This window comes from Camponotus vicinus, unplaced genomic scaffold, assembly GCF_025532165.1.
Source record: "Camponotus vicinus isolate PSW18456_S1 unplaced genomic scaffold, iyCamVici1.0 SCAF_12, whole genome shotgun sequence".
NCBI classification, from domain to species: domain Eukaryota; kingdom Metazoa; phylum Arthropoda; class Insecta; order Hymenoptera; family Formicidae; genus Camponotus; species Camponotus vicinus.
This window is the reverse complement of record NW_028141948.1, coordinates 2364259-2391732: the sequence shown is the minus strand read 5'-3', so window position 1 is coordinate 2391732 and position 27474 is coordinate 2364259. Positions and strand designations below refer to the sequence as shown.

The 27474-nt window shown below is 34.0% G+C and overlaps 1 protein-coding gene across 2 annotated transcripts in view; it reads left to right on the top strand.

Moving 5' to 3' along the window:
* Positions 1-27474, top strand: part of If (integrin subunit alpha inflated) — a 60778-nt gene that overhangs the window by 3877 nt on the left and 29427 nt on the right. For both annotated transcript variants that reach the window (XM_083084835.1, XM_083084834.1), the window contains exons 3-4: positions 12544-12665; positions 18427-18545. In XM_083084835.1, the coding sequence (XP_082940961.1) occupies positions 12544-12665; positions 18427-18545 (241 nt within the window). The remainder of the gene's footprint in view (positions 1-12543; positions 12666-18426; positions 18546-27474) is intronic.

Genomic DNA, 27474 nt, shown 5'->3' with positions numbered 1-27474 from the left:
TTTTTTTCGCGCACGTGTATGAAAAAAAAAGAAATAATTCTTCTTTCGTATAATTTATATATAAATTAAATATTTATAATTTTTATAATATAAATAAATAAATAAAATAATATATAAATAAATATATAATATAACAAATATATATATAATTATAAATTTATAATATAAATTAATATATCTAATTTTTTTACATTACATGATCAGAGTTGCAAGAAATTTAATCTATGCACTCTTGGATTAATTCTCCGTTGTTTCCAACGAGTATCTTTTCGAGGGATCTAAAGGATCCATCCGTTAATTTATTGTCGCTTAAGTTTAACGTCTGCAATTGCTCGATGCATCAAGAATTATGCATCAGGAAGCAGCCAGAAGTAAGATGTATAAATGTCAGCGTATAGCAGAACACGTATTGTGTGATTCATTTGTGCGATCGTGTCTTTAAGAGGCGAATGCAGTCACGATTTCGCGCATAGCAAGGCGAGTAAATGGAGATCGAATCATGCGCGTCGTCGTCTCTCTTAAGCGTTTCGATGACTCGTCCGCTTTTCCGAATTCGCAGATTATGTACGTGGAAACCTGCCTGCGACCGCGTACTAAATATAGAAATTATTTCACGACACCGAGTCTCGAGTCGCGAACAAACGCTCGGGACATCGATAAGCATTGTAGTCATGAGCGTTCAAGGCGAAATATCAAGAATGGCGATATCGTCGTTTCCCACATATCACTTATTACCGATCAAATTAATGCTGTGGGTAGAAAATTACTCCAATTAAAACCGCACGATTATATGATAAGTTACTGATAAGTTATGATAACTATGGAATATATTTAAATTTTGCCTCTATATCATTTTCCCACATTTTCTTGATACTTGTATAATATTACATATTATCATATTCGGAAACATTAAATATTTTTTTATATATATTTCAAAATAAAATTGGTTTTAATAAATAAAATAAAAAAAAATAAATAAAATTTTAATAAATTAAAATAAATGATAAATAAAAAGTAAATTAATTAATTAAAAGATTGCGTTGTTGTTAAAGCATCTCGATAAACGACAATTGATTGACCTTAATGCTATAAGTGCATCGTAAATATAATATCAGCGATGACGTTAAATTGCCTGGCGAAATGCATGCGAATGATTTCATGACGCGGCGTCTGTAAAGCAAAGTAAACATGCCGATAACCGCAATGCTATCCAGTACAAAACAACGAAATTAACACCGCTCGTTTCTCATCGTTGCTTGCCCCGATGATTGAAATTGCTAATTGACAAGTATCACAATGCAACGCGGAAATATCTTTCGGCCATTTCTTTAGAAAGAGAAATTAGCTCTCCTTTGTAAGCGTCCTTATCATACAAAATGCTCTTCGTTGATATCCCGGAAAGCGTAGTCTTCTTATCATCGACCGCTTCCATATGATAAGTACATGATACAGTTTAACGACGATTCGTAACGAGCTTTATTTCATAGATTTCTTGTCATTGTTTCATTGTTCTGTGCAAAACGATTGTATGAGATCGTGAAATATGCAATTTTGCATGAGAACTTGATGAAGAGATACAAATATTCCTCTCCCTCCCTCCCTCTCTATCTTCATTAAATTATTATTCTTATCTTTTATACTTGCAGGAAAATTATAATAATTAATGTTTTTTTTTTTAAATAATTCTCATACGCGTTACAACCCGATTCATTCAACGAACGTTGTTCGCGCATAGCGTTGCATTCGCATAAAAAGTGCGGTGCTTACGACGCGTGTCGGGGCAGAGGAGGAAATGAGGATTCAATTCCCTCGCCGCTTCCGGTTGGCAAAATGAAAGTCGAGAGCGATCAAACGCATCATTCGGTTGTGCTTTTTTTTTTGTATTTCTCTCGATTAATTTATTCGCTGTCGCATAGCATTCCAATATGTATGATATCGCGCGATTTAACGTCGCGAAAGTTTGCCATTTGTGGCACAGCAAAACCGTGATATACGATGATTATGTGAGTCTCTCCTCGCGAATCTCTCGTAAGCAGAGATTTAAAGCAGCAGCTCTCACAAACTGATCACCGATGTCACAACCTTTCGAATGAATTATGGAACGCGCGAAATTGTCGCTATCGCAAAAACATGTGATAGGAACGTGCATAAAAAAAGTATAAGTGATATTTTATAAGGCGTTATAAGGCATTATTGACCTCTCGCTTTATACTATCGTACGACGTCGAATTAATTTATAGTGTAAACTATACTTGTGTCTGAAGATACTGAGCTCTCGAGTACAATCATGATTTGTTATGGAGTTTTTTTTTAAAGAGATGTTGTCTATTACTTTTATAAAAATTTGCGAAAAATATGGGAAATATATAATATATAAAATCTTATAATTTCAATTTGCGTTCATTGTCTTTCTTTATTCATTCTTTATGACTTGTTTACTTCAACTATACATCAGATGTTCATGATAATAATTGTTGTTCTTTATTATTGCATCATAAAGTAGCCCAAAAGAATAAAAAATTATAAATTTCTAAACCGCATTTCCCACTATAATTTTAATTATGGTCATAAACATATGATTTTTCAGAAGATACGAACTTGTTTGTTCTTCCGATAATTATTTGTTGCAATTTTTGCAGCTGCAACATCACAATGAAAGATGAGAATTCTCGACGCAATCGCAAAGTTGTTTAATCTTTCTCGCCATCGAAAATGGAGAGAGACAACAAACGAAACGAGCGCGTGGATTTGAGAAGAAAAAGGCAAGAAAGGTAGAGAAAGAGAAGGAGAAGGTAATGAGGCTCGCGTGAGGCACGTGCCCGAAGCTCGGACCATGTCATTATGCAGACGAGAGCCGGCAGAGCCTCAGGGTCTGTTACCTTTACCTGCCTGCAACACGCGTGCAAGACGGCGCCGTATATAAGACACGCATACGGAATACAGGCGGTATTATATCGCGATGGCACGCGAGGATTATCCCTCGTAACGCATAAAACTCATAGAACTCGACTTGAATAGTTCTAAGGATGATACAGGGTGTCCCACGGAACGTTATTTGGTCGTTGGCGACCTCCAATCGGTGGTCAGTATCATGTGTCGCTGTCACGTTGCGCTACCGAGAATGATTCATGATTCAGGCGGAATCGCAAATGCGACTACACGTGTATATTTACCTGCAAAGTCAAGCGAATATGTCACGAATAATAAATACGGTTAACGTAATGAATGTGGTTATGCACAGATGGTTTTGCATCTGAAAATGCAACGTAATTTGCAAAAGATCGTAAATATCAAATCTTTGCTTAACCGAGCAATAAACTTATCAGAGGATCATAGTACTTTAAGTAAATCATTTTGATTGTCATCTCGAGAATTGAGGCGTCTATCTGATTAATATACGATGCAAAAAGTTTAATTGCTGAAAAAATTAAAATATAATAAAATTAAAGAAAAAATAGTGATAAAAAATTACGCATAACTTCATCATCTTTAATTAAAACTGCGCACGTAAAAATTAAAATTATCAATCGAAGATATTAATTACATGCTGCACATTTGTCATTTCTATCTTTGCAACGATCATATGAATAAATATAAATTTAAATTTAAATTTAAATTTAAATTTAATTAATTAAATTTTGTGGGAACAAAAAATACATTGTTTTAAAAATTTCATTTGTCTGTATGGTTTCTCTTTCGGTGGAATGGTAGCTGCGGATATGCAACACGCGCGGTCAGTTTCTGTTCGCCATATGCTGCACGTCAACGTGTCACTCCCTCAAAACTGCATTGTTCTCTATGGCTGACTGCCCTTGGTATATGTTTCCTTCTTCGTTGAGGTTCATGAAGAAGACGCGTCGCGGTCCGTCTAGTCCATGGAAAAACATTTTACAGGTCTCTTTCGGGAAATTTATATTTCCTGTCGCGGTCCCATTTTTTTCTCTTCAGAGCATAATTCTTGCTCATCCACATAATTTAAAGTGGACGCTTTTCTAAAGTTTTGCAAGAGTTTGTTGTCTTATTAATTTTGTAATTACATAATTAATAATTGACATAATTATTTATATTTCATGACATACTTATTTGATGCTGAAAATGTATTGTGTGCTATGTACAATTTTTGACAAATCATTTTCGATGAAAGAATAATTTGCATATTGACTTGTATGTTCTGTCGAGTGAGCACTCGACAAACCAAATAAACGATCAGGCAATCTCGACAATAGTGTAGTTACGTAATTGCAATCGAGTTAACAATAGTGTCACGTCAATAGAAATGGGTCATTGTATCGTGACCTAAGAAATGATCTATGAAGTGATGATTTATTGCACACTAATTAATGAAATTAAAATGTCACATTTGATTTTAATCTCATCCTGATCAATTCTTTCCTATTGTTCTCAAAAATTATTTTATACATAATAATAAAAATTATTTAATATTCTTTTTTCTCTGTTAATTATTTAATCGAATTTCAAAGAAGATTCTTAAGTACAATTCATAAATATCTTACGATGGAATTCGAACCGTTAAACTTGATAAAATTGGAATGAATAAGTAAATACAGCTGCTTTCAAAATTATGAGAATTGCAGAACATAAATTAGCACTTTACATACATTCGAGTGTGATCAATGCAAAGGGAATCTCTTTCTTATATCTCATGAGTTCCTATTTATAGATTAATTTGTAGATATTATATCTTTGTTACTCGAAAAGTTGGAAAAATATTGTATTTTCCAAGTGCATCATCAATCAAGTGATAAATGGGCAAATGACCTTTAATTCATTGAGAACTTAATAAATCTAAAAGTTCGGTTGCTTCGAGCGGCGATAAATGCAAATTACAAGCAACGAATATTTATTCCGCGCGATAATAGCTCGTGACCGAGATTAATCTAACGAATTCACTATCGTGAGAGAGAACGTTTTCTACCTGCGGTGAAGGTGTGGCAAGGCTATCTTTATTCAACGATTTTCTTAGTTTTAAAAATTGTTATCAACATCATCAAGTTTTGGGGAATAGGTAGATCAATAAATATTGTATAATTATATATTTAAGATATAAAAGAGAAAAATTTCAATATCTGCATTTAATTATATTTTATCTTGATAATTTTGTTATAAAACCATGATATATATCGTGTAAATTTATTTTGTTTATAGACAATACACGTTGTTCAAAACATACGAATCCTTTCCTTTCAAGTGACACACAAGATAAAATATGTGTTTGTCAGATGTGACAAATTCGCGACGCTGGGAGGTAAAATTATCAATCAGGCGATCGTAGATCACATTACCGTGGAATTGCGGTACCATTACGCGGTTTCACGCACACGCATGATTTCACTGAGAATAGTTGATTACAGGTTTGCCCACAGTGAGAGCTAAATGGTATTAGTGTGAGGAGGTGCTCCTTATAAAGTAGCGGCGACTCAACGTCGATATACGCCTCCGTTCTTTGCGTTACGTCATCGACTGATCGTGCGTATCCTCGAATACATTGCGTATGATGTCTTTAAAAATTCTCTTGCGCAATTAGAGTTCGAAAAATTGGTTTAAATATAAAAAAAAGTTTAATTAAAATCTTGTTCTTTTTTTTTAACACCTGAATGTATCTCGCGACTATTGATTTTTCTTGTTGTGTGAAATAATATTTTTAAACATTTTTAAATTTTGTGTTATATATCTATAATTAATTAAATTAATCATGTGGAATATTTATTCTAAAATTATTAAAAATGACAACTATATTATTTTTTATTATAACATAATATTTATCAAATAAATCGGACCACAATACTGTTTTAATAATATTCAATGATATATATTAACAATATTAATAATTTGATGGAAGATATTAATAAAAATCATAACAAATAGAAATTAAAGACTTGAGGAAATTACGAGAAATATGCTGCGAAATTTAATTGACATATACAAGCGCATATTCGCCACGAAGGGATGCGTAACGAAGCGAAATTTCGCACGGATCGGATATACGCACGAGCTCTACGTTGATTTTTAGTAGCCTCAGCAATAACATGGCACATTGCATGTGAATATCGCTTGGGAAGAAGATTCCACTTGGTTTAAATTTCCTAGCACGTGCCAGCACATTAACATATACGTCTGAAGAAGCTGAACCATGTGCGAGTTCGCTGAACGGCATTTAATCAATGGTATTTTATTCCAAAATTCTATTAAATATTTAACATTCAAGCACAGGACTTAGAACAAAATGAGACTCGATCGTGTAAAAGTGGAATAATAAAACATTATAAAACATATTAATTTTTAATAGTGTTGTGAAAGAGAAATTTATGTGTCTAATGTTGGGGATTTAATTTCTTTCAATTAAATAGATCTCATCGAATCTTTATGATCCGGTTTAAAAAATATATAATTATTAAACATAGAAGAGATTAGCAAATTTTGTGAATATATTCAATATATTCAATAGTAGAAAGCACACATTAGTTATTCCAATAACCAGAATGATATATATTGACTATAAGCGGCATTTTTTTTTGTTGAATAGAGACAAGCCCTATGTATAATTTTTTCCGGTGGCGTTTAAGAGACACTTCCCTTTATGGAAGAGGAAAGGGACTTTAAGTGTTACGTGATTTCCGGCTTGAAACCTGAGATTGCATTACAATCGTCATTCTTTATGCTTGTACACGAATCTCCATTTGGCTGTAACAGTTGTAACGGAAGTTATCTAGTCAAATGCACGTTTGGTGCGACATGATATACCGCGTAATAGCACCTAGTTACATGAAAATGATTTATTTTATTAAGATTAATTAAAAACATTTTTAATATAGATAAATATTTCTGATTATCCAAAGATATAAATTATTAGGTCAAGTAGTTTAATTAAGACACTTATTACTTAGTTATTTACCGCGTTATATAAAATATATAATTTATATAAAATATAAATTAATTTGTAAATTCACCTTCATTTTATAATTAATATATTTAATACTTTTATAAAGAAATGCTATTTAATTATGAAAAGTGAATTTTATTTAATATAAATTTAATTATTTTTTTTAAATATAAATTTTAATATATAAATTTATATATTTGATTATATTTAACATATAACTATAATCAAATATATTAAATAAAATTCACTTGTTTAGAATTCAGAAGAAAGAGAGAAAAAAAATTTGAAATTATTTAAAATAATTCTTGATTCGAAGAAAGATATCCGTAATCTTGAAGAATGGATTCTCTTATAAATTCTTTGTTGATTCATCTGTAAATAATAAATAATTCATCCGTGATTTGCACGTAAAGAAATACGTTCTTGCGTATGAAAAGAAATTCATGCAGATAAAAGATTAAAAAGGTTCGCGCGTAAAATACACGCGTTCTCTTTTCTGAAAAAAATAGCATTCTGTCTCTTATGGACAATAATGCCGCTCTGTGTTCGCGGTATGACAATACCAATCGCAGGCCTTTCATGTGCCGGTACTTTTGGCGCGATTCCACTCACGATGCCCTCATAGAAGGTGTACCTACGTACAACATTTGTCACATTGCACGCACGACGTACGCACATGATTCGCTTTCAAAAGAGAAGGACATTTTTCAGAGATCAAAGAGCATGAGAGATTCACGACGCGATGCTATTGAGCAATTCACCAAGTACGGCCCGACTCCGAGCTGTCCCGATTTTGCCAAATACGGGATTACGAATGCGCGCGCGTATGATCTGTGTTGTAATGAGTCCCGATAAAAAAATATATACATACATCGAGAGATATTCGCCGGCCGCGAGATTCGAATTACACCTGACGACGACAAGTCGCTCTCTAATTCATGCGCGATGGATAAATAGGATTTTAAAAGAGCCGCTTCGCGCGCTTATGCAGATTTTGAGGTTCGCCAGGAAAGTTATGCAAAATAGCTGGTGTAACGTTCACGCGCTGCATCTCGCAAAGCATTATATATGATACGGGAATTATCGAGTTACTCCATTTTTTGCTTGATTTGTTTGTGTTTGTATATCATGTGCTTGGCATCAGCAACGATCAACTGTGAAAAAGTGAAAAATATATTATGATGTAGAAAATAAGAGATTTAAAAATGACAGAAAAAATAATGAATAAGAGATTTAATGGCGCTTTTAAACTTTAAATACGCGTGTATTCCGTAGACAATATTTATTCATTAGTAATAGCTAATTAATGTTCCTTTACCGTAAAGTAACGGTAACTATAATAGACCGTAAATAGAGCGCAGGAAGATATATTTCTAAAACTGTTGTCATCGTATCCATCAATATACAAGAAACTGAAACAGTTCTAAACACAATGTTTCGCGTCCTTCCATGATCCATTTTCGTATAGTTCGATTATACATGATTGAATGGAAGTTCTTCGTTTTATAGCCGAGACCTTGAAAATCGCCAACTCATCAAATTTTTGTGTCGTTAAAAAAAAATTTGTTTGGCGATAAACATCGACCGCAGGTGCATAGCGAGACGATCGCAGCTGCAGAACTATTTTCGGTACTGGTGATCTCAACGTCGATCATAAGCTCAGTTTACCATGTTAGGTAATATTTGTTGTGACTAATGATGAATTAAGTAATACTTAAGTACACAATACCATTAATATTTTAATAAAGAAAATCAAATTAATTATCAAATTATTAATTATTATCAATTTTAATAAAATTAATTTGATAATTAATTATTATTAAAATTGTTTTTCTCTTCAACTAATATCCTTTTTTATTAAAAAACAAAGAGTGAAGCTCACGTCACAAAGAGTGAAAGTTACTGAGAAGCTTCAAATAAAATAACTCATATCAGTCCGTAAAGAAAACTATTAGCATGTACATGTAGAATATTTGCATATAAGAAAGGCTACTAGGATAAGAGCCTATGATACCTTAGAATGACATTAAAACCAATGAATCCTGACTTTCTCCTCGACAATCAGGTTGCTTATACTCATGTAATCTGACTCAGGCCATCACGATCGCCCACTGATCGCACCTATTCACATGATTGGCTCACCTGAAAAACCTACATCGATATTCCTGAATCGCGAGAATTCCCGACGATTCCGTGTCCTGCGGGACCGGTTCGCCCCTGCATTCCTGTTCATGTGTCACATGTCAGTGACTGTAGTCTCCTATGAATGCAAAAAAGTAGAGTGGGCGAGAGCCTAAGACCTCGTCAGGTTCGACCCACGTTCACTAAAATAGTATGGAACGTTTATCCATTACAATTATACAAGCATACTAATATTTTTCTGGATTTTCTGGATGCAATAATAACATGATACATTATATTATAATTTGGAAAAAAATATTGAAAACACGGCTAAAATTTATTTTCAGAATAATGATTATAATTTGAAAAGTAATCATTACAATGATTTTTATATTCGCCAATTAGCTATGTGTGATCGATAAAGTTTGAAGTTTTTTTTAAATAAAAGTCTTCAGCTCTTATCGTGCTTGTGTCTATTCGCAGTATTTAAGAAAATTATTCACGACAAAAATAATATGATATTTCTTATTAATATTTCTCCCATTGCTATTATAATACTTTGTTGTTTTCGCACATCAGAGAAACGAGTTTTGTAAGTAGTCATTTCTTTTCTACGCATATTATTTATCTCTAGTTATTACTCTGGTTTATTTAAGCGCAAATGCACCTAATTAAATATTTCTATATTATCCCGACTTAATCTTGCGAAGGGAAACCTGTTTCTGTCATTAGTTACAATGACGCGCGTGTAATTATGATTATATATAATTATGATGATATACTGGCAGAAAAAGCGAAAAACTTTTCTTTATCTTTACATTTTTTAAGTAAGTTTCTATTTAAATGTAGCTTTTAAAAAATAAATTTTAATTGGCCCGTTCACTTGCTGTTATTAATATTGCGTTATTAATATGCGACTTTGATGACATATCAGCGCACGCTTATGAATTGCTTACATAAGCAATATAATCGTCTCTTTCTATGTATTTGCGTACGTGTATGGCGCTTACCTACGCACGCTGCACCAACCTAGAAGTCGATGTGTGCCAAGGTTACTCCATAGGCAATAGCATTTCCAATAGCATTTCCATGTGTTTCGAGGTGAAAACCTACGACATGGAATTTGTCCTGATAATTTCCATCGATAGCAAATAATTGCTCGAAAAATAGCATGTGCAATATCCAAGGACTTTAATCAATTTTATTATCTAAACGTTAAATTGTGGCATAATTTTAATATGTTGCTTAAATAATAATTGATTATTAAAGTATGCAGTCGTAGATCAAGTCTTAATAATATTAATTGCGCGTATGATATGAGGTAATAATCGCCGATTAAATTCGTCAGCGCAGATTAGAATAATCAGACGAGGAATAATAGCCGAAGTTATTGCTTATTATTATCGTTATTGAACGTCTTTAGATGTTAATAGACTTTAAATTAGCAACGTTACGAAGTTAGGTCACTGGATCAAAGTCAAATCAATATGTATGGATTATCATCTATTTGATTGCTTTACAGACAATCATTATTAGTGTTCTACAATTTAAAAAATATATCGCGTTTTAATAGCGTAATAAAATTTCATTTATCGATATATTTAATAATTATATACTTCTTCCAATATTGCAATGATATCTCAAGATCAACAACGATATATCGATGAGATAATTTCCGTCGAATGAGAAGAAAGCTTTTACCCTTTTCCACGTCAAGCTAATGTCCCGGAATCGTCTGACACAATATCAGACGATAAAAGCTACATCGTTAGTCATATCATTTGTCACGAAGTGATAATATCCGAAAGCTTTTAATATTAATATTTTCCGAAGCATTTGCTTGTCAAAAGTGTCACGGAAGAATTTAAGAAATGCAATCGAAAATTAAACTAACTTAAATAAGTTTTATATATTTTTTGTGTTTTATTCAAAGTAAAATAATTTCTTTCAATTTCGATCTTCTAGATTTTTAAAATCTTTCCTTTGAAAAATATACTTTGTATTTAACATAAAATTTTATTTGAATGATGCATATAAACAAATATCCGGAAATGAAGGAAAAAATTCGAAATACGAATATATTGGATATTCGAGCGAAATTAATTATCTCCTCTACAGGTCAAAGTAATACCGATACTCTCTTGGACTTCGACCAAGGCTGACACACCTTTCGGAGATAATTACACGATCGATTGTCTTACACCACCCTATTTTCATATTGACGTTGTTTAATGCCGGCGGTTACATTACGCCTTTTATTTCCGTCTTTCTGGGTTGTGTTATTGAGTCGATTCTTATGCACGTAGATAATAAATTACTAGTAGGTAATAAATTAAAAAAACTTCGAATATCTGTTCCCAATTATTTTAATATCGGCGATTCCACCGAATTGGTGGGAGAGGCACGCGAAAAAACAGTCTTCCGTTTAATAATGATAATAGCCAATTTGGCACACGCGAAGCGATCGTCATTAAGGTAATTGAAGATGTCAAATCATCGTTATTTCGCCGCATTTCTTTCACGTTTAATCATGCTTTTAACGTCTAAGGTATTATCATTAATATTAATACTCAGCAAAAGTTACATTAATAAAGTTATTTTGCGAAAAAAATCTCGAAGAGTAGTCTTCAAGTAGTTACGACGCGTTGCAATGCTTTTCTCCGGAAACGAGTTACGGGTTAATGCCTGCGGTTCTATTCAGCCGTCATTCACATCATTAATTCCTCGCTATTATTTCTTATTGATTTTATCGTCACTCGTGTTTGTTTGAAATCCATTACAAACACGTGCGTTTAAAATATGTTGTTTATTTCAATTAATTAGAGATATATTTTGAGAAAAAAATTATTTGAAAATTAAAGAAAATAAATTAATTCCAATCTTTTCTCTCTTCTGATTAAATAATTGATATTGATATAGAGATAATGAGAAAGCAAAGAGAAGGATTAAGGAGGATCGATATAACGAGCAAAGCATTGTAAGAAAGTCTATTAGCCATATGAGGTTGCGAGGCCAGGAATAATTCAGATTGCGATGCTTTCTCTACGAGAGAGAGAAAAAAATACAAGAGGCAACTTATATGAGTATGAGATGACTCCTCGAATGTAGTATTGCCTAGTTTAGAACGTAATTGACAGTTTTTGATGTCTCAATGGCTACTGACAGCTATACCTGAGATTTTGACAGCGAAAGCTATTCGTCGAACATAATTCATCATCCATTAGTTGGATCTTACTACCAGATCTTATGCCATTGATCGAAACAGTCCACGACTGTTGACCTCAATCTCGGAAACGCGGACATGCTTATCGAGTCTCGTTAAATCGATACAAATGATACAACCTCGACGTTTAAACGATCATCTATCAGAGACAATCTTTTTTATGAGACAACTCTTAATCGCGCGATTGGTTCCAAATCTATCAGAATTATATATCTAACTGTAGTACGATCTTTCCTTCGATCTTTTCTTCGATCTTTCCTGTGATTCACTAACAGCGTCATGCTTATTTTTTTTTCAGGGCAGTCGTGGGCGCACCGGAAGCCGAAACTGCGCAAGCCGGTGTCTACCGAGGAGGCGCAGTCTATAAATGCGATATTGCAGTAGATGATAGATGCAACATAATCCACTTCGACGATAAAGGTAACAAAGATTATTATTCATTGCGATTATTTTAGTTTTGACGAATTAATGCGGCATCAGTGGCTGTTAAAAATTAAGATTTTTAAAGATTGCATTTTAAAAATTAATTAATAAATTTGTATCAAATTAAGAACTTTCCATAATAAAAAGTATACTTTTGCCCATTTCAAAATTAATTTATTTTTATGAAATATTTTTTTGTGAAATTATACTATACATTTTTAACTTTTATATAAGTTTAACTAAGTCAGAAATATTTTACACATATTTTGTTAAACCTATATATTTTATATGTATATATATTATATAAAATATATCGGATAAATTTAATGATGCATAATAGAGATCATTATCTGTATCTGTTGCATTTTTTTAGGGTTAATAAAATATTTTAATCTAAATTATGATACTTTTAACTGCTTCATAGGCTTATTAAAGGCGTTGAAAGATATAAATATAAAAAGTTTTCACTTCATGTTCTTCAGACTGTCCTGTGAAACAGTTGACCTACATTCTATCTTTCTTTAGCACTAGTGTAGCTTCTTAATCTCGAGAAGTAACCGGCAAACTGAATGCAGGGAACGTGCTATTTTTAGTTAGTGCCAATACACCCACCCTGTCGTTGACCCTACTATATTTCGATACTTGGCAATTGCTGCACGTGACGTTACACACTGACCATGCATGATTTATTATATACCTAGTTCACGTCATTAATTATATATAGGAGTAGGAAGAGTCTTAAATCTTGTTCAAGATCATAAATCGCACACACTTTGATTTATCAAAAAATTGTCTAATGTTGTAATGATGATAATATTGAATCAAACAATTTGTAATTAACTAAACTAAATTTTATTTTTAAAATAAATTATATTCTTTTGAGACACGTATATCACATAAAATTTAATATTTTGATTTTTAGAATAAATATGATCTTTTCAACTTAATAGAAATCATATATGATTCGATTAATCGAGCTCTATCTTGATATCTAAAACTATTCAAACGTCGGGAAATACCTCTAACGAATCCGATTAACCACCATAAATTCGTGCTTTCGATCTAAGAGACCTCCGGCCGCTCGTTCTCTGATGTTCATATAACGCTCAGTTTATAAATCCAGGAAGGAAACGTTGCGTAAAGTCTGGCGGGGAGAAGTAACGCGCTCGCGAACCAATTAGAGTGACCGCGTTTAAAGTACGGAGCTCATAAAGATCTCCGGTAAAAGCAAGGGGGTTAAAAATATGACTCGCACTCGCGCCCGATGCAATCTTTCGCGCCGCTCATAAACATGCGCGTGAATCGAACTAATGTAAATTAGCGGAATAAATCTGCGGCGCGAATTAGACGCGGTTACACACCTTGTAACACTATCGTATCTCGACGGCGATCCGCGATTTCGACCGACTCTCGCAGGCAATGCATGTAATATCGATGCCGGTTATGGATTCGTTCACGCGAGAAAGCAAAATTGACCGCATCGAGCACGATCGCCAGGAAATCACACGATCGAACCGACCACGTTGAGATTTCACGTTACATTATCCAACAAATGGAGCACGTGAGTGGGATCAATCGGTAACGCGAGATCGCAATAAAAGGAACAACGGATCGAAACGTATGGAGATACCTATATATGTATATCCCTTCCTTTTCAGTGCGTTCACGCATAATCGGGAAGCTAGAGAATGCGTGGATAGTTGAATCGTGATAGCTATATTTTGCGAGAAAGATATGATGTTTCTAACATATGTATTCGTTTGAATCTTGATTCTTTAGATGATTATTTCTTCTGCAATCTTTTTTAAATTGACTATTCGATATAATTTAAATTATTTTATCAGAATTAAAAATTTTGCCAAGTGTATTATAATAATTAATTATTAATTTTATAAGCTTTTTTCTCGCATTTAATTACAAAAAAGAAATTTGCAAGCTAAATAACTAAATTAAAATAAAATTTGAAGATGATTAGAATAGATTTCAAGATCTAAGAAATTATGAATCGATAAACTGCATATAGCTTTAATTAACGAAAATCATTATAATTAAATTGTCCATGTGTATAATTGCGCAATTGCTTTCCAAATCTATTTCTGTTTTATATTCGATTTCATCGATTTGCATTCACGCGGAGATCTTATTCCAATGCAATAAAAAGCACGGGACTAGCTTCCCCTGGTCTTTTAGTAAGTGTTTTTCTCTTTCTTCGTTTCCGTTTAAGTCGCGTTGTTTTACTCGAGGAAACATTTTCGTTCAGCTGCGCATACAAGATTCCGACTTGTACATCCAATTAGTCCGATTCACCTCTCCAGTTCCACGGTCGGCTACTATTATATCCGCGGACGAACATTTCGCTTTGATCGATAATTAGACCGAACGTGCTCTATCCTCCCTCGATCTTGTCCAATTAGGATCGTACCCGGTAGTCGTAGCTGTTCTTGCTCTGGCGTCGTCGATTCTTGGCGCGCGAACGAAAACATCTCGATTATTTCTCGAACCTTTGCACGTACATACATATATAAGCATTGTCACGCGAGATTGGGTTTTCTCGCGATAGTCGTTCACGATATCGTCGAAAGTTCGCTTTACCACGTTCGCCAAATTCGCGATTTCGCGATAATTGATCTCCAACAGCTTCAACATGCATCCCGTTACTGTTCACGTAATTATTGAAATTAAAAAAGCATTATTTAGATGTATTTACGGTATATTTTTTAATGTTTATATTTCATGTGATTAGCAATTATTTAATCGATGAATTATTTATGTATGTTCGTTGAAACATAAGTTGCTTATTCAAAGCAATTTATTTTCTTTTATTCAATTTACATTGGATACTTGTATAAACATTTGTATGAATATTTAATGAACTGCTTTCCTTTATTCTTTATTTAATTACATGCGCTACGCAAGAGCGTTTCTTGCCGTTATCTAAATAATGATATTCAATATTGGGTTTCAGAAGATATTACGTAAAATCACATTCGTTCTTCAAGAAGGCCGTTTCACGAATCCGTATTTCTTTTAAAAGTTTATGTTACGGTTTAAAATAGTGGAGGTTAACCAGCGTCCGGATTTACAGTGTGTCGTAGAAATCTCGCGAACGGAGTCGCTCTCAAAAATAACCATCGCCTGGTTTCGCGATGGAGTCTCAACGAAAACAATATTATTATTACTTTGACGAATGATTTGTTACAATTTGTACAGAACGTCTAACTTTAGCCACAATTTATTCGAGAAAACTACAGTTGATTTTTCGTACTTTGTAAGCGCACTTTTTTCGGATAAAAAATTGTTTAAACATGCATTTACTCTTGTGAGTTTTTATATCTACAATTTTATATTAGATTTTTTATTGATAAAATGTGTTTGTTAAATGAACTATTAATGATATATATACAATCGTGAGGAGAATTGTAATCAAGATTGAAAAGAGGAGATCGTTTTGATCGCTTCTTTCGTCATCGATTCGATAATTATATAAAATTTCGATTACTCTTAATTAGCATTTTATTTTTAAAAATCTAAAGCAACAATTATATTTATATTCGCAATAGTTTTATAATTCCCCAAAAAAAATTTCCGTGATATCTCAGTTTTTGAAAAAGTGTTATTTCTATAAAAATTATAAACTGTATTAAATTATATTAAATTATAAACTATATATACTATATATTTTTTTTAAACTGTGAAATCCTATATTCATAAAGAATTCTATAATTTTGAACATATTTTATCAATAATTCCGGTCTCTCTATTTTTAAATAAATTTTTAATTTTTCTGATATAACACGTTTCACCCATCTTTCACACATAAAGTATCAGAAATTATAGAATTATTGGCGGATATAAAGGAAACTGTTTCACTAAAACTTTCAATTTTTGAAAACGAAATGTCTTGAGACGAATCTGACTTCTTTTTTCATTCTTACTCGAGATGTATCTCGCTGCATCACCTGCGGTACATTGTAGTGTCAAACGATTGTTTCGATCACGTATCATTGATTCTACCTGCGTACAAGGAAGAGATCTCGTGCAGATCTTCGAGGTCACTCACTCTTTGGCCACTCGTGCGAAAACGTTGTCTCGAGGAACTCGACTTTTGTCGTACACTTTACCGTGTGTCGGACTGTCTGGAAATACTGAGAACCGTTTCTCTGCAAGAAACCAATGATACCTAATACAGAAAACCGTAAGACTGTTCTGTCCTAGCTCTGTCTCTCGGAAGGTTCGGCCGCAAACTATTCACACAAGAATCAATTTCTAAAAATCTAATATAAGAAATATCTCTTCTTGATACATGCAACTTCTTGATACTTTACATTTAATTAGCTTTTTAATGGAAAATCACGTAATTTTTTTGTGTGAAATATTATCAAAAACTAATGGAATATTTTAATTTATTTTAATTATATAAAGTTAATTTATTCATATTATTATGAAATCTTGAAAGGAGTTTATATGTATATAAGGTAAAGATAGCTTCATTAAATAGAAAATATTCGCATTATGCAGATAATTGTCGATTAATTTTGATAGAATTAATTCTGATATTCGAGATTTTACTGGAATCATTCTGCTTCTGCGCTTTCCAGTCATGACAAACCGGTAAGGGTTGAGAAGCGAAGGACAACTTCCCTTTAAGGAGTAAAGCCGACCGATACGGACTAACGGGTTCACTCAATTCGTAAAATCGATGAAGAAAAATGCAGGGCACACTTAAAGTTTTTTCATTGTGACACCTGTTCGCGCTTCTTTTCCCGAGATCATCGAACGATAATCACAAGGTCGACCTTACGTGACGTTGTTGAATTATTTGTATTGAGTTAGTTAAAGAACAGTACTTAATCTAGTATGATTTCTCGTTTATTATTTTTATAATATAGATGCATCTTACTCATATTTATAAAATCGAAAATTGCTTTTTGTTTTTTTGAAATTACAGAATAATAATTTCTTTTTTGTCTTCGACGTATTTGTGATCAAAGTTCGCACACATAACTCTTATTGCGCGAATAAATCAAACTTCTATATTTAGTCAATATATCCTCATTGAAGATCACTCTTTTTCAACGATGATGAAGGATAATAGGGATGTGGAAAAAAAAAACGCAATTCACGAATCGATCATTTTGTACTCGTCTGATATAGCTGGGCATATTCTTCTATAAATTACCTTCCACAAATGGTACCTTTGATATGATGAATATCACAAAGATTGCGGGTTCGACCGGAATTAACCTTATAGTGGGATTACCAGCTGCAAATGTCAGTGAGACTCATCCTTGCCGTTTCATAATATTTCGTCGTATTCGTTTCATTTCATCCAACGACATATTAGGTTACTTCCAGTTAAGTGATTACACACCTGACAGGATAATTAGGTATTAATTCCTTTGCTCTCTGATTAATCGCTCTGAGTAATCCGATGAATTTGAGAATAATTATGCATTTCTCCCTATTTTGAAAGTATATAATATACGAAAATATATATAAATAAACACATTATACTTTAATATTTAAAGTAAAGATACAATTTATACGAATATTTATTTCTCTCTATATCATTTCTCTATTTGATCAAATCATAAATTCTTTCAATTATTTTTCTACAAACGCTATATTTTACTTTAAATATTGACTATCTCGTATTTAATTTTTTTATACATACAACCATTATTTTGCATACAACTCAATTTCTAAATAGATTACTTTAAGATCAAATTTTCAATTAGAAAAATCTTTTTTTTTGTAGGACACAACCACGTCAGAAATCCAAATGTAGCTGGTGGCTTGAGTCAGGTCGACAACAAGACATTGCAGTGGTTTGGCGCCACGGTTTCAGCCTCTAACAAGGATGGAGGTCCGATTCTGGTAAGTACAACTTCTCTGATATCGAAGTGCACGATTTGCATTTTATTTGAAACGTCAGCGCCACGTTTTCTATTAGCGTATAATAATTATTTGACGTAACTACTTTAAATATAGCATCGCCAATTAATTATGAAAATACGTAATGAATTTTTAATTAATGAATTGCTTATATTTAATTGATGTATTTCGTTGGCACAAATTTTAATTACAATAAATATTAATATGTTATATTTATGGCAATTTAAAATAAAATGTTTTTTTCTTTTTAGAGACATAAAATAATAATATAAATTTTATAATAATATTAATTTTTTACGCGAGACATTATTATTTCAGCAGAAATATTAACTTTTTTTAGCTGCGTATGTATACGTCGTGTTTATAATTCGTAGAAATCTCGAGGTGTTATGAAAGTTGTTTAATGAAATAAACGATATGTGCCAATGAAAATAAACGATGAGGCTTTAGTTGAAATCTAGGCGATCCCAATCTCTCTTTCTCAAGAGAAACTCTTTTAAAGCCAAGAAAAGATAAGAATATATTTTAGAAAAATATATAAAAAGTGATGAAGAGATTGTTCATATTTTATTTTCTAACTTTTAATATATTTATTTATAGGATCTATAACTAGAGTTTCGAATAGATCTTCTAAGAGATTACAGTCGTGTGTTCCCAGAAGGCCACAGCTTCTATTTCAGGGTTCGAAAACAAACGAATTCCCGGCGCGTTCCTTGTTTCATTTGTGACTTCGAGACGTCTCGCGAGCAAGTCAAATTAGCACGGAATTTAGAAGTCAAATTATTTATTTTTATGCACATTAATGTGTAGTATGATAAAACTAAATGAAGAGTATATTAATTTCCATTTTTTTTTCATTTATAAATATTGAGAAATAATCTAAATTTCTCTAAAAAGGCATAAATAAATATAAAATAGTATAGCATAAAAAAGATATAAATATATACATTATAAAATAGTATACTTCTTTATTCGATTATACGATACGTCAAAACCGCTATTTTTTTCTCAGACACAAAATTACGATCTTTATTCAGTCTCGTCTAGCCCTTTTCGGCTACTCCCCTTATCTCATCAACACTCGCCATCTGCGATACGTGTTAAAGTCATTATCTGTCCGCTCGTAGCCTCCACGCAGATTTCTAATTCAGAGTGCGTGCGGAGGCTCCGTTACGGCGATCCGGCACGTTCGCGATGTAACGCGCCGCCGCCCTCGCTTAGATGCGTTGCTCGCAATGGATTTCCCGCGCCCCACAAGCAGGGAAGTCGGATATGCACCAATCTAGCGCGAAGATCTTCGCCCTTCCCAGAGTCCTTTTTTTTTCTCCTTCCTCCCCTTCGCTCCCCCCCCCCTCCCTCAAATCGTGCGGCGGTCCCTATGATGTACGAGCCGTCTTTATCTATCTTTATGTGCGCTGCGCTTCCGCGCGCAGGAGACTACGCCGCACGCATGTGCGTATGCTCATCACGCGCGGCTGCGGTGGCCGCTATGATGGCAGATGCGGAGATTGAACGAGTAAGCGGGAAAAAGGGTAAGCCAGGAGGCGGCGTTTGCAAAATACGCAGACGGGCAGAACTCACGTTTTCAGGGCGATTTAGTACAACGGGCTCTTTTTAGGGCGTATAATTAATTTCGTGCTGCATTAATTTATTTTTTGCACTATAATTATGTTATGTGTTTTCTGTTAATTTGTTTTCAAATTCACTTGTCATATTGGTTAATATCGCGTTATTTATAATTTTCTCTGCTTATATCTTATCTGCATTTTTAATCTTTTATCTATAATTATATGTATATAATTATTATTATTATGATTAATTATTATATATTATTATTATGAAAAGATTTTAAAAATATTTATTTCATATTAGTATTTATTTCAGTATTAATATTTATTTTGTCTATTTTTTTATATTACACTTTCTGTATTTATGTAAAAAATTTTTACAAAGATAGGAGCATTCGTTAAAAAATTATGAGGCTTTTTATCAAAACGCAGGAGACTATTTTGACCATTTGTGTTCAGCTCATTCATAACGCTAAAGTAATCCTAGGTGATTGCGCGATTAAAAATGATGTGTGAATGACTAGTGGATTTCGAAGAAATTCGACACGGTCGGTTGGAGTGAATCGGGGACTCACGATGGGCAACGAACGAGGAGGAGAGCCATAAATAAGGCCGCATTCGTATGTGAGAGGCGTATTAGCGACGATTATCGTTCTCATGCTCGCGTAATTTTCACATAGCGAGATGTCGCCGCCCGTCAACGACATTCCCATCCTTCCCTGACGCGCCGACATTATTCCGGAATTATCTACTTACTCCAGAATGCGAGAACGCACGTCCCCTAAACGCACGGCTTTTTTCGCGATTGCTCTCTCTCTCGCTTTCTCCACATCGCTTTTGTCTCCCCAATAATGTAGATTAAAGTAAGTAATTACTACTGATGCAGAAAGTTTCATTTCTTTGTTCTTCTGGTACTGTTTTCTCCTACTTTTTTTTGTAAAATTTAATTCTTCCATGATTCGTTCATTAAAAAATTAGTAATACATACAAGATATATAAAAAATAATACGCACCATGATAGTTACTAAAAAATAAATGATTCATTCAATGAAGTGATTGCAATTGAGAGGAAATAGATTATCATAGATCAGATTCTATTCCTAGAAAGAAACTTTTAATTTCATTCCTGCCAATAAGAAATGTAATTCATAAAGGTCTGACAAAATTCAATTTATGCGAGTGATTAGTTTGTTCGATTCCATTAGAAAAAAATTACAGCCGATGGAAGTCGACGAGTGTCTTATTTTACGACCGGAGGTGCGTGCGTGAGTCGCATGTGCGATACAGAGACTTTAATGCGCCTGTCTACGGTGTTAAAACAATGCGTCGATGCGTTATATTATATTCCCGTCACGCATGGTTGACGTTTGCCGGTGAGTTCGGTGCTCTTTCGAAAATTATATACGGATGTAAGCATATAAATTTGTGTCTAACCCTCTTTAAAATTCTTGTAATGAAAGTGTGATCGAAAGAGAGAAATCACAAATAAATCTATCGATTAATGAATACATTAGCGAATCAAATAATTAACGCTATTTAGTATTATAAGTGAAAATGCAATAATTTCTCTATTTCAATAAATAATATTATTATTAAATAAAAAATAGCGGTATAAATTTATTGAAATGTTTGTGACAAGTTGTTTTGTAGCATGAATTTTAAAATAAGATAAAATTAACAAATTTATGAATTTATGAAATTAAAAATCAAAATAATTAATTATGTGTCGTTTTGCAAAATCCGATTTTTTGTTCGACAATTATTGATTCTTCTAGTTCGAATTTCACATTTAAATTGACTACTTGATTATAGATATAAGTTTTCATCATTTTTTTATTGTATAAACGGGCAAAAATCGAAATGCCCGAAGGCGATTGTCACCTTAGAATAGAAACTTGTTAATGCTCTTTGTCGGATACGCTGGCGAATAATGGTTCATTTCGATCTCTAGCGGCGAATTTCACGCGTTCGGTCATCGATGGATTTACCACCGACGAGTGCTTTTACCATTAATCGCCCCCGAGACAAAAAGAGATCGCGCGTAAAGATCGCGTACGAAAGGTGAACGAAGGCGCCGTAGGTGCTGGAAGGTGTTTTTAGTTTTATGCAACGATGTTTTATCGCCTCATGGAGTCACGGTCTAGGCCTTACGATTTATGAAGACCCGAATCCTAAAGATTCAAATGACTTATTATTATTATTATGTCATATCAAGTCAATCTCTCGCACAAGAGAAATATAAATATCAATTTAATAAATTTAAGTTTCATTTGATATATAATCAGGGTCCATATTCTAGTGCATCTTATTCTGGTAAACACGATCTAGGGCACGTATAATAAACCGATGCCTCTGGCATTATGTTTGCGACTCCTCGTGCGTCAGTGCGATTTAACGATCTTGTGGTTACGAGGGCGGCATCGAAAGGTCGTTTCCTGGTTGCTCTTTCGTTTCTCTACGTGCAACGTGTGTAGGGGTAATTTGTAGGTCGTGTGGAATGCTAGATCTTCTTGGTCATCGTAGAAGTCGGTAAGAGCAATATTCGCGCGAATAAAGAGAGAGAGAGACTGGCCTCTCCCAGCGGACCTTTCACCACTGACGCATTCCTCCCTTTCGTGCATCCTCGGTGCAGACGCATCGTCCTTTTTTTACCGCAATCCAATTCAACGGCACTTCTTAATCTGTTTCTTCATCGCGCCCCCCTGTACGCGTTTCTCTCGCGATCTGCCGACATTTCAAAGATGCGGCCCTCGCCTTGATTGCTAACAGATGTTTCGCGTTTCGGACTTTTCTCCGGGGCGCACTCTTTCTCTCTACCTAAATAAAGCGAAGGTGCGGTTCGCTATTATTCGATGCAAAATGTATATGGACAATGCACTTTCTACCGATGAAGTGAATATTCCTTTATCATTGATTTTATCGATTGAAAAGCAACTGAAGTCAATCGAATAAATATTCCCATAATTTGTTATTCTTTCATAATTTTCTTGCGATTATTAAATGATTATTTTTTAAAATAAATTCTAAACCTAATAAAAAAATGTCTCACATGAGGGTGCACAAGTATAATTATTTATAAAATCAATTCTTCTTAACGAATTTTAGATTCGTTGACCTTCGCTATCATACCGTAAATTTCGCTGCATTAACATGACGTTTGATTTCGATTAAATCTGCAAGGAGAGGATTCGGTGAATGCAGTGAACAATGCAGAAAGAGGACCCGAGACGAAGAACGGAACTTCTCTGTGGAAGCAAAAAAGCGCTCGGCTGGGTGAAGAGGGGCAGAAACGAAGGAACAATCGGTAACAATAAAATATAGTCGAGACAGAACGATAAAGTCACGATGTTGTTGTCCCCACTGGCGAGTCGCTTTCGCTTTCGTCCTCCTTGTCGTCGTCGATGTCGGCAAAAACGCATCGATTAAAAAGTTAACCAAGCCCACCGCGCGATATCAAAGCAGAGGACAATCGCGACCTCGGCGACCCAGCCTGAAAGCAGAGCCTTGTACGAAATCCTCATCTCCTTTCGCCTCTGTGAACCCCCTGTGTAGCTGTCCTCCCTCTCCCCCTCCTTCTTTCTCTTCCTCCTCCTCCTCTCCGGGACCTCTTCTTTGCCCTTTTCTTCTTGCTCTTCGTCTTTTGCCAGTCGGAGTTCGCCGCGCGTCCTGTAGCCATTTTCTGCCACTTCATCCTCGAACTTCTCCCGTTCTTTATTCTCGATGCTTCACCCCTTTTTGGGAATTGGCGGGATCTCTCGTGAATGCGCGCACGCGGCGCTGGATAGGTCCGAGATAGTCGTTTGTCGGCTCTCGTGAGAATGGAAATACCATTGTTGGACGGGACCGACAGGACAATGTTCGAGAAATTCTCGCGGCTATACGAAAGATACCGCGAGACGTCATTGATCATTCTGTCTTCGTACGTGCCGCCGATCTCTTTCGGGGACTCGCCGTTCGGCGCCTTCTACGCGTTCGACACATCGCGATAAAGAAAGAATGAATGATTGAGAAAAGATGGGGAAAAATTTATAGATAGCTGGAAATGATTACAGAGCCCTTGAATCGTAGAAAAGATGTTAGTCGACAGTTTTCTAATCATAAATCAGGCTCTTGATTTATCTACATTGTCAATCTATTTGCAATTATAATTATTATTCTATCAGATATATTCTAATAAAAGATAAAAATTACTAAAAATAGATCATAGCTTATTTAAACCGATTTAATGTCACTTAATTTAAATTTCTATATTAAATAGAAAATTACATGCTTCAGACGCACTGACATTATTCAATCCCTGGTCTTTTCGGGAGGCTCGCTCGAGACAGAAATAAATTTCGATGATTTCTTGTTCGCGAATCAACGCCTCTCATCCGCCTCCCGATGAGAGTGAACGAGAGGGAGGAGTTGAAGCGGCAGGAGGATAATCCAGCGAACGGACAATACGCATTCCGGTCCTGTGTTTTGTCGGCGGGACAAATTGCGATGCCCGTTAAACGCTTGTTTTTTGCCTGCAGCGGCCTTTCGTGTCCTTCGGGCACTCATATGGGCGATGCACTTTGTTACCCCAGCGACATTTCTTTACGTGAAAACGCTTCTAGTGAAAAAATTTTACCGAGACATTTTAAATAAAAAAAAAGATGATTGTATAATTATCTAAAACATTAAATTTTATTCAAATAAAAAAATGGTATAAATGTAAAAAATGATTAAAAATGTAAAAACAATTATTATAATAATCTATAATGCAGTTATCTTTTCGATATAAATAATACTGATCAAATTGAATTTTTAACAATAAAAATTTTATAGGTGGAAAGTCGTGAAATTTCTGACACGTAGTTTCAAATCTTTTTAAGTAGATAAATCTCGGATGAACAATCCAAGTCGCCTGGCTACGATCCCGCGACTGGATCACACTGCAACCATATGTTGTATAAATAATGTTGTGACTCACACTGACCACGCGAGGTGAGTCAACTTCGAAATTAAGGCGACGCGCTCGCGTAAACCACCTCCGTCTTTTAGACTCCACCTTCATCACGTAAATATCCCTCCACGCCACTACTTTGTTATCCTGTCGCTCGCGAGAATCATTCTCTCGACAAAAAGGAGCCAGGTGAAGGATGTTCTTACGGGAGCCGAGCAAATTCAAGGCGAACCCATTCGTTTCCGGATAATTTATATCCGAGCTTCCCTAAAACCGGTAGCCATTCTTCCAGATTTTTAGTTTCGCTAATAATTTTACATAAACGCAAAATATATTTCAGTAATATTTTAGTGACAATATCACTACAAGATATAATTAAATTGTAACAGAAGTAACTTTACAATAGAACAAATTTTACAATAGAATAAATTTTTAGAATAAATTTAGATTAAATTAAAATCAATAAGAAGATTATGATAATGATTATTTTTCAATGATGATGTTGTTTGAGATGAATAACATAATATAGAAAATTAATGTAAATTCCTAAATAATGTGATCTTAATGATTTGAACTTGAAATGTATTTATTTGCACGAGATACTTTCAACATTTATTTCAAGCGAGCAAATATATATAGACGATATAATTTCGATATCAACCCGCAAAAATGTCAGCATTTATTCTTCGCAAAATTTTATTATAAAACGACGATTTTGTTAATAATTTTTAGTCGCTTCATTAATTTATGAAATAAAATATTTTGGAGTCATTAGGAGTTATAGAGAGTGAATAATGTTTTATGACCAGTCATTACCAGGCCATTTCACTTAAATAAAATCGGTTTTGCCCATTGTTACATTTTTACGTGCAATTTTCGATGTGTTTTATCGTTCATCGACTTCCGAGAGTACCTTCTCGGGATAGTCATCTTAGTTCTTGGACTTTTGCAACTCGACCAAGAGAAATACATTACGCAAAATGTCGTATTAAAGTTGCAACAAACTTAGTCGCAAATTAAATATGATGAAAGCACAATATTCTAACGTTTAATTAAACATAAAATAACGCAACACATTTGAAGTATTTATTTTACAATCTCGCAAAACATTTATTTGTTTTTTTAATGTACAATATATACACAATAAAGATTCAAAATATCCAAAAAAATTCCAATGAATATAAGGCACTTCTTTCGATACGTCAGCAAATATATTGCATCATTAGCTCATTCTTATTGAGTCTGATCCCGAAAAAAATTACTCGTGAGTCGTCGATCATGTCTGTCTTTTTCATAGAACTTTAAATGAATTGTCAACCGATTGAAAACACTGTTTGGTCTATTCGAGAGAACGAGTTACGTACGTTCGACCCGAGATGACCTCATTCAAGCCCTCAAAATAACTTTTGCCTCCATCGGGGCGTACTGCCGAAAACGATATCCGTCGAACTCTTTTCTTCTTCAAATTTATCGATCGATCGCAGATAAAATTAGTGAATGACACATATCGGTTCGTGCGTCAACGTAAAAAAGTGCTATAATTTATAGGTAGATCATGACGATTCTTTTCTTTGACACATGCTTGTCTAACAACAAGTAGTTTTTTTATAAATTTTCTAAATTTTGATGACTGTACATTTTTATTGTGTTACTTTTTCTTTAACTTTAAAAGGGAGATATTGAAATTAATAAAAGACCAAAAATTTGTATAAAATTATGTTCTGATCTTACCAGATTATTCGATGTGTCTTCATAAGAATGAGAAAAGCCGTTTATGTTATGTGAATCTGAAAATAAACTGATGCCTTCTCATCGCAATATTGAATCTGGTAACACTATTTTTACGGTTCTATTTATTGTGCACTCGAGCGATTCAACCAGTCCTTCGCCTTTTATCTTTTGTGCTCGACCTTTATTGTTTGAAACGTGTAACACACGTGTGTACAACACAAGAAGCTGCTGTGAAAAGTCGATGGTGCACTCGAAGCGCATTCTGATAAGTATTAGAAGTTGCTTGACCAAGCGATACGATGTTACAATTTACAAGCACGTTCTGCCATTTTGCACGCGTTATCTGTAATGCACTTATCTTGTAACGGAAATAAGATAGATAGAAATCAGATAATTGAAAAGGTTGATGTTCAATTTTACAAAACAAAAAGAATTTTCTAAATCAGACAATACAAACGTCTGAAAGATATATCTAAAAGATATCCTAATCTTTCATATTTTTTCCTTCAGATAGATTCTCAAGGGTTTCTTGCATTTTTGTGCTGTTTGGCCAAAAAAAAATATCAAGTGGCAAGGGAGCTCGTTCATTTTAACGGCCTGTACAAGAACGTGCATGGACCGAAGAAGAAGCTGCGGCGCCGTTCGCTTCTTGCACGTTGCACTCGGTGAAAGACGAGAAAGA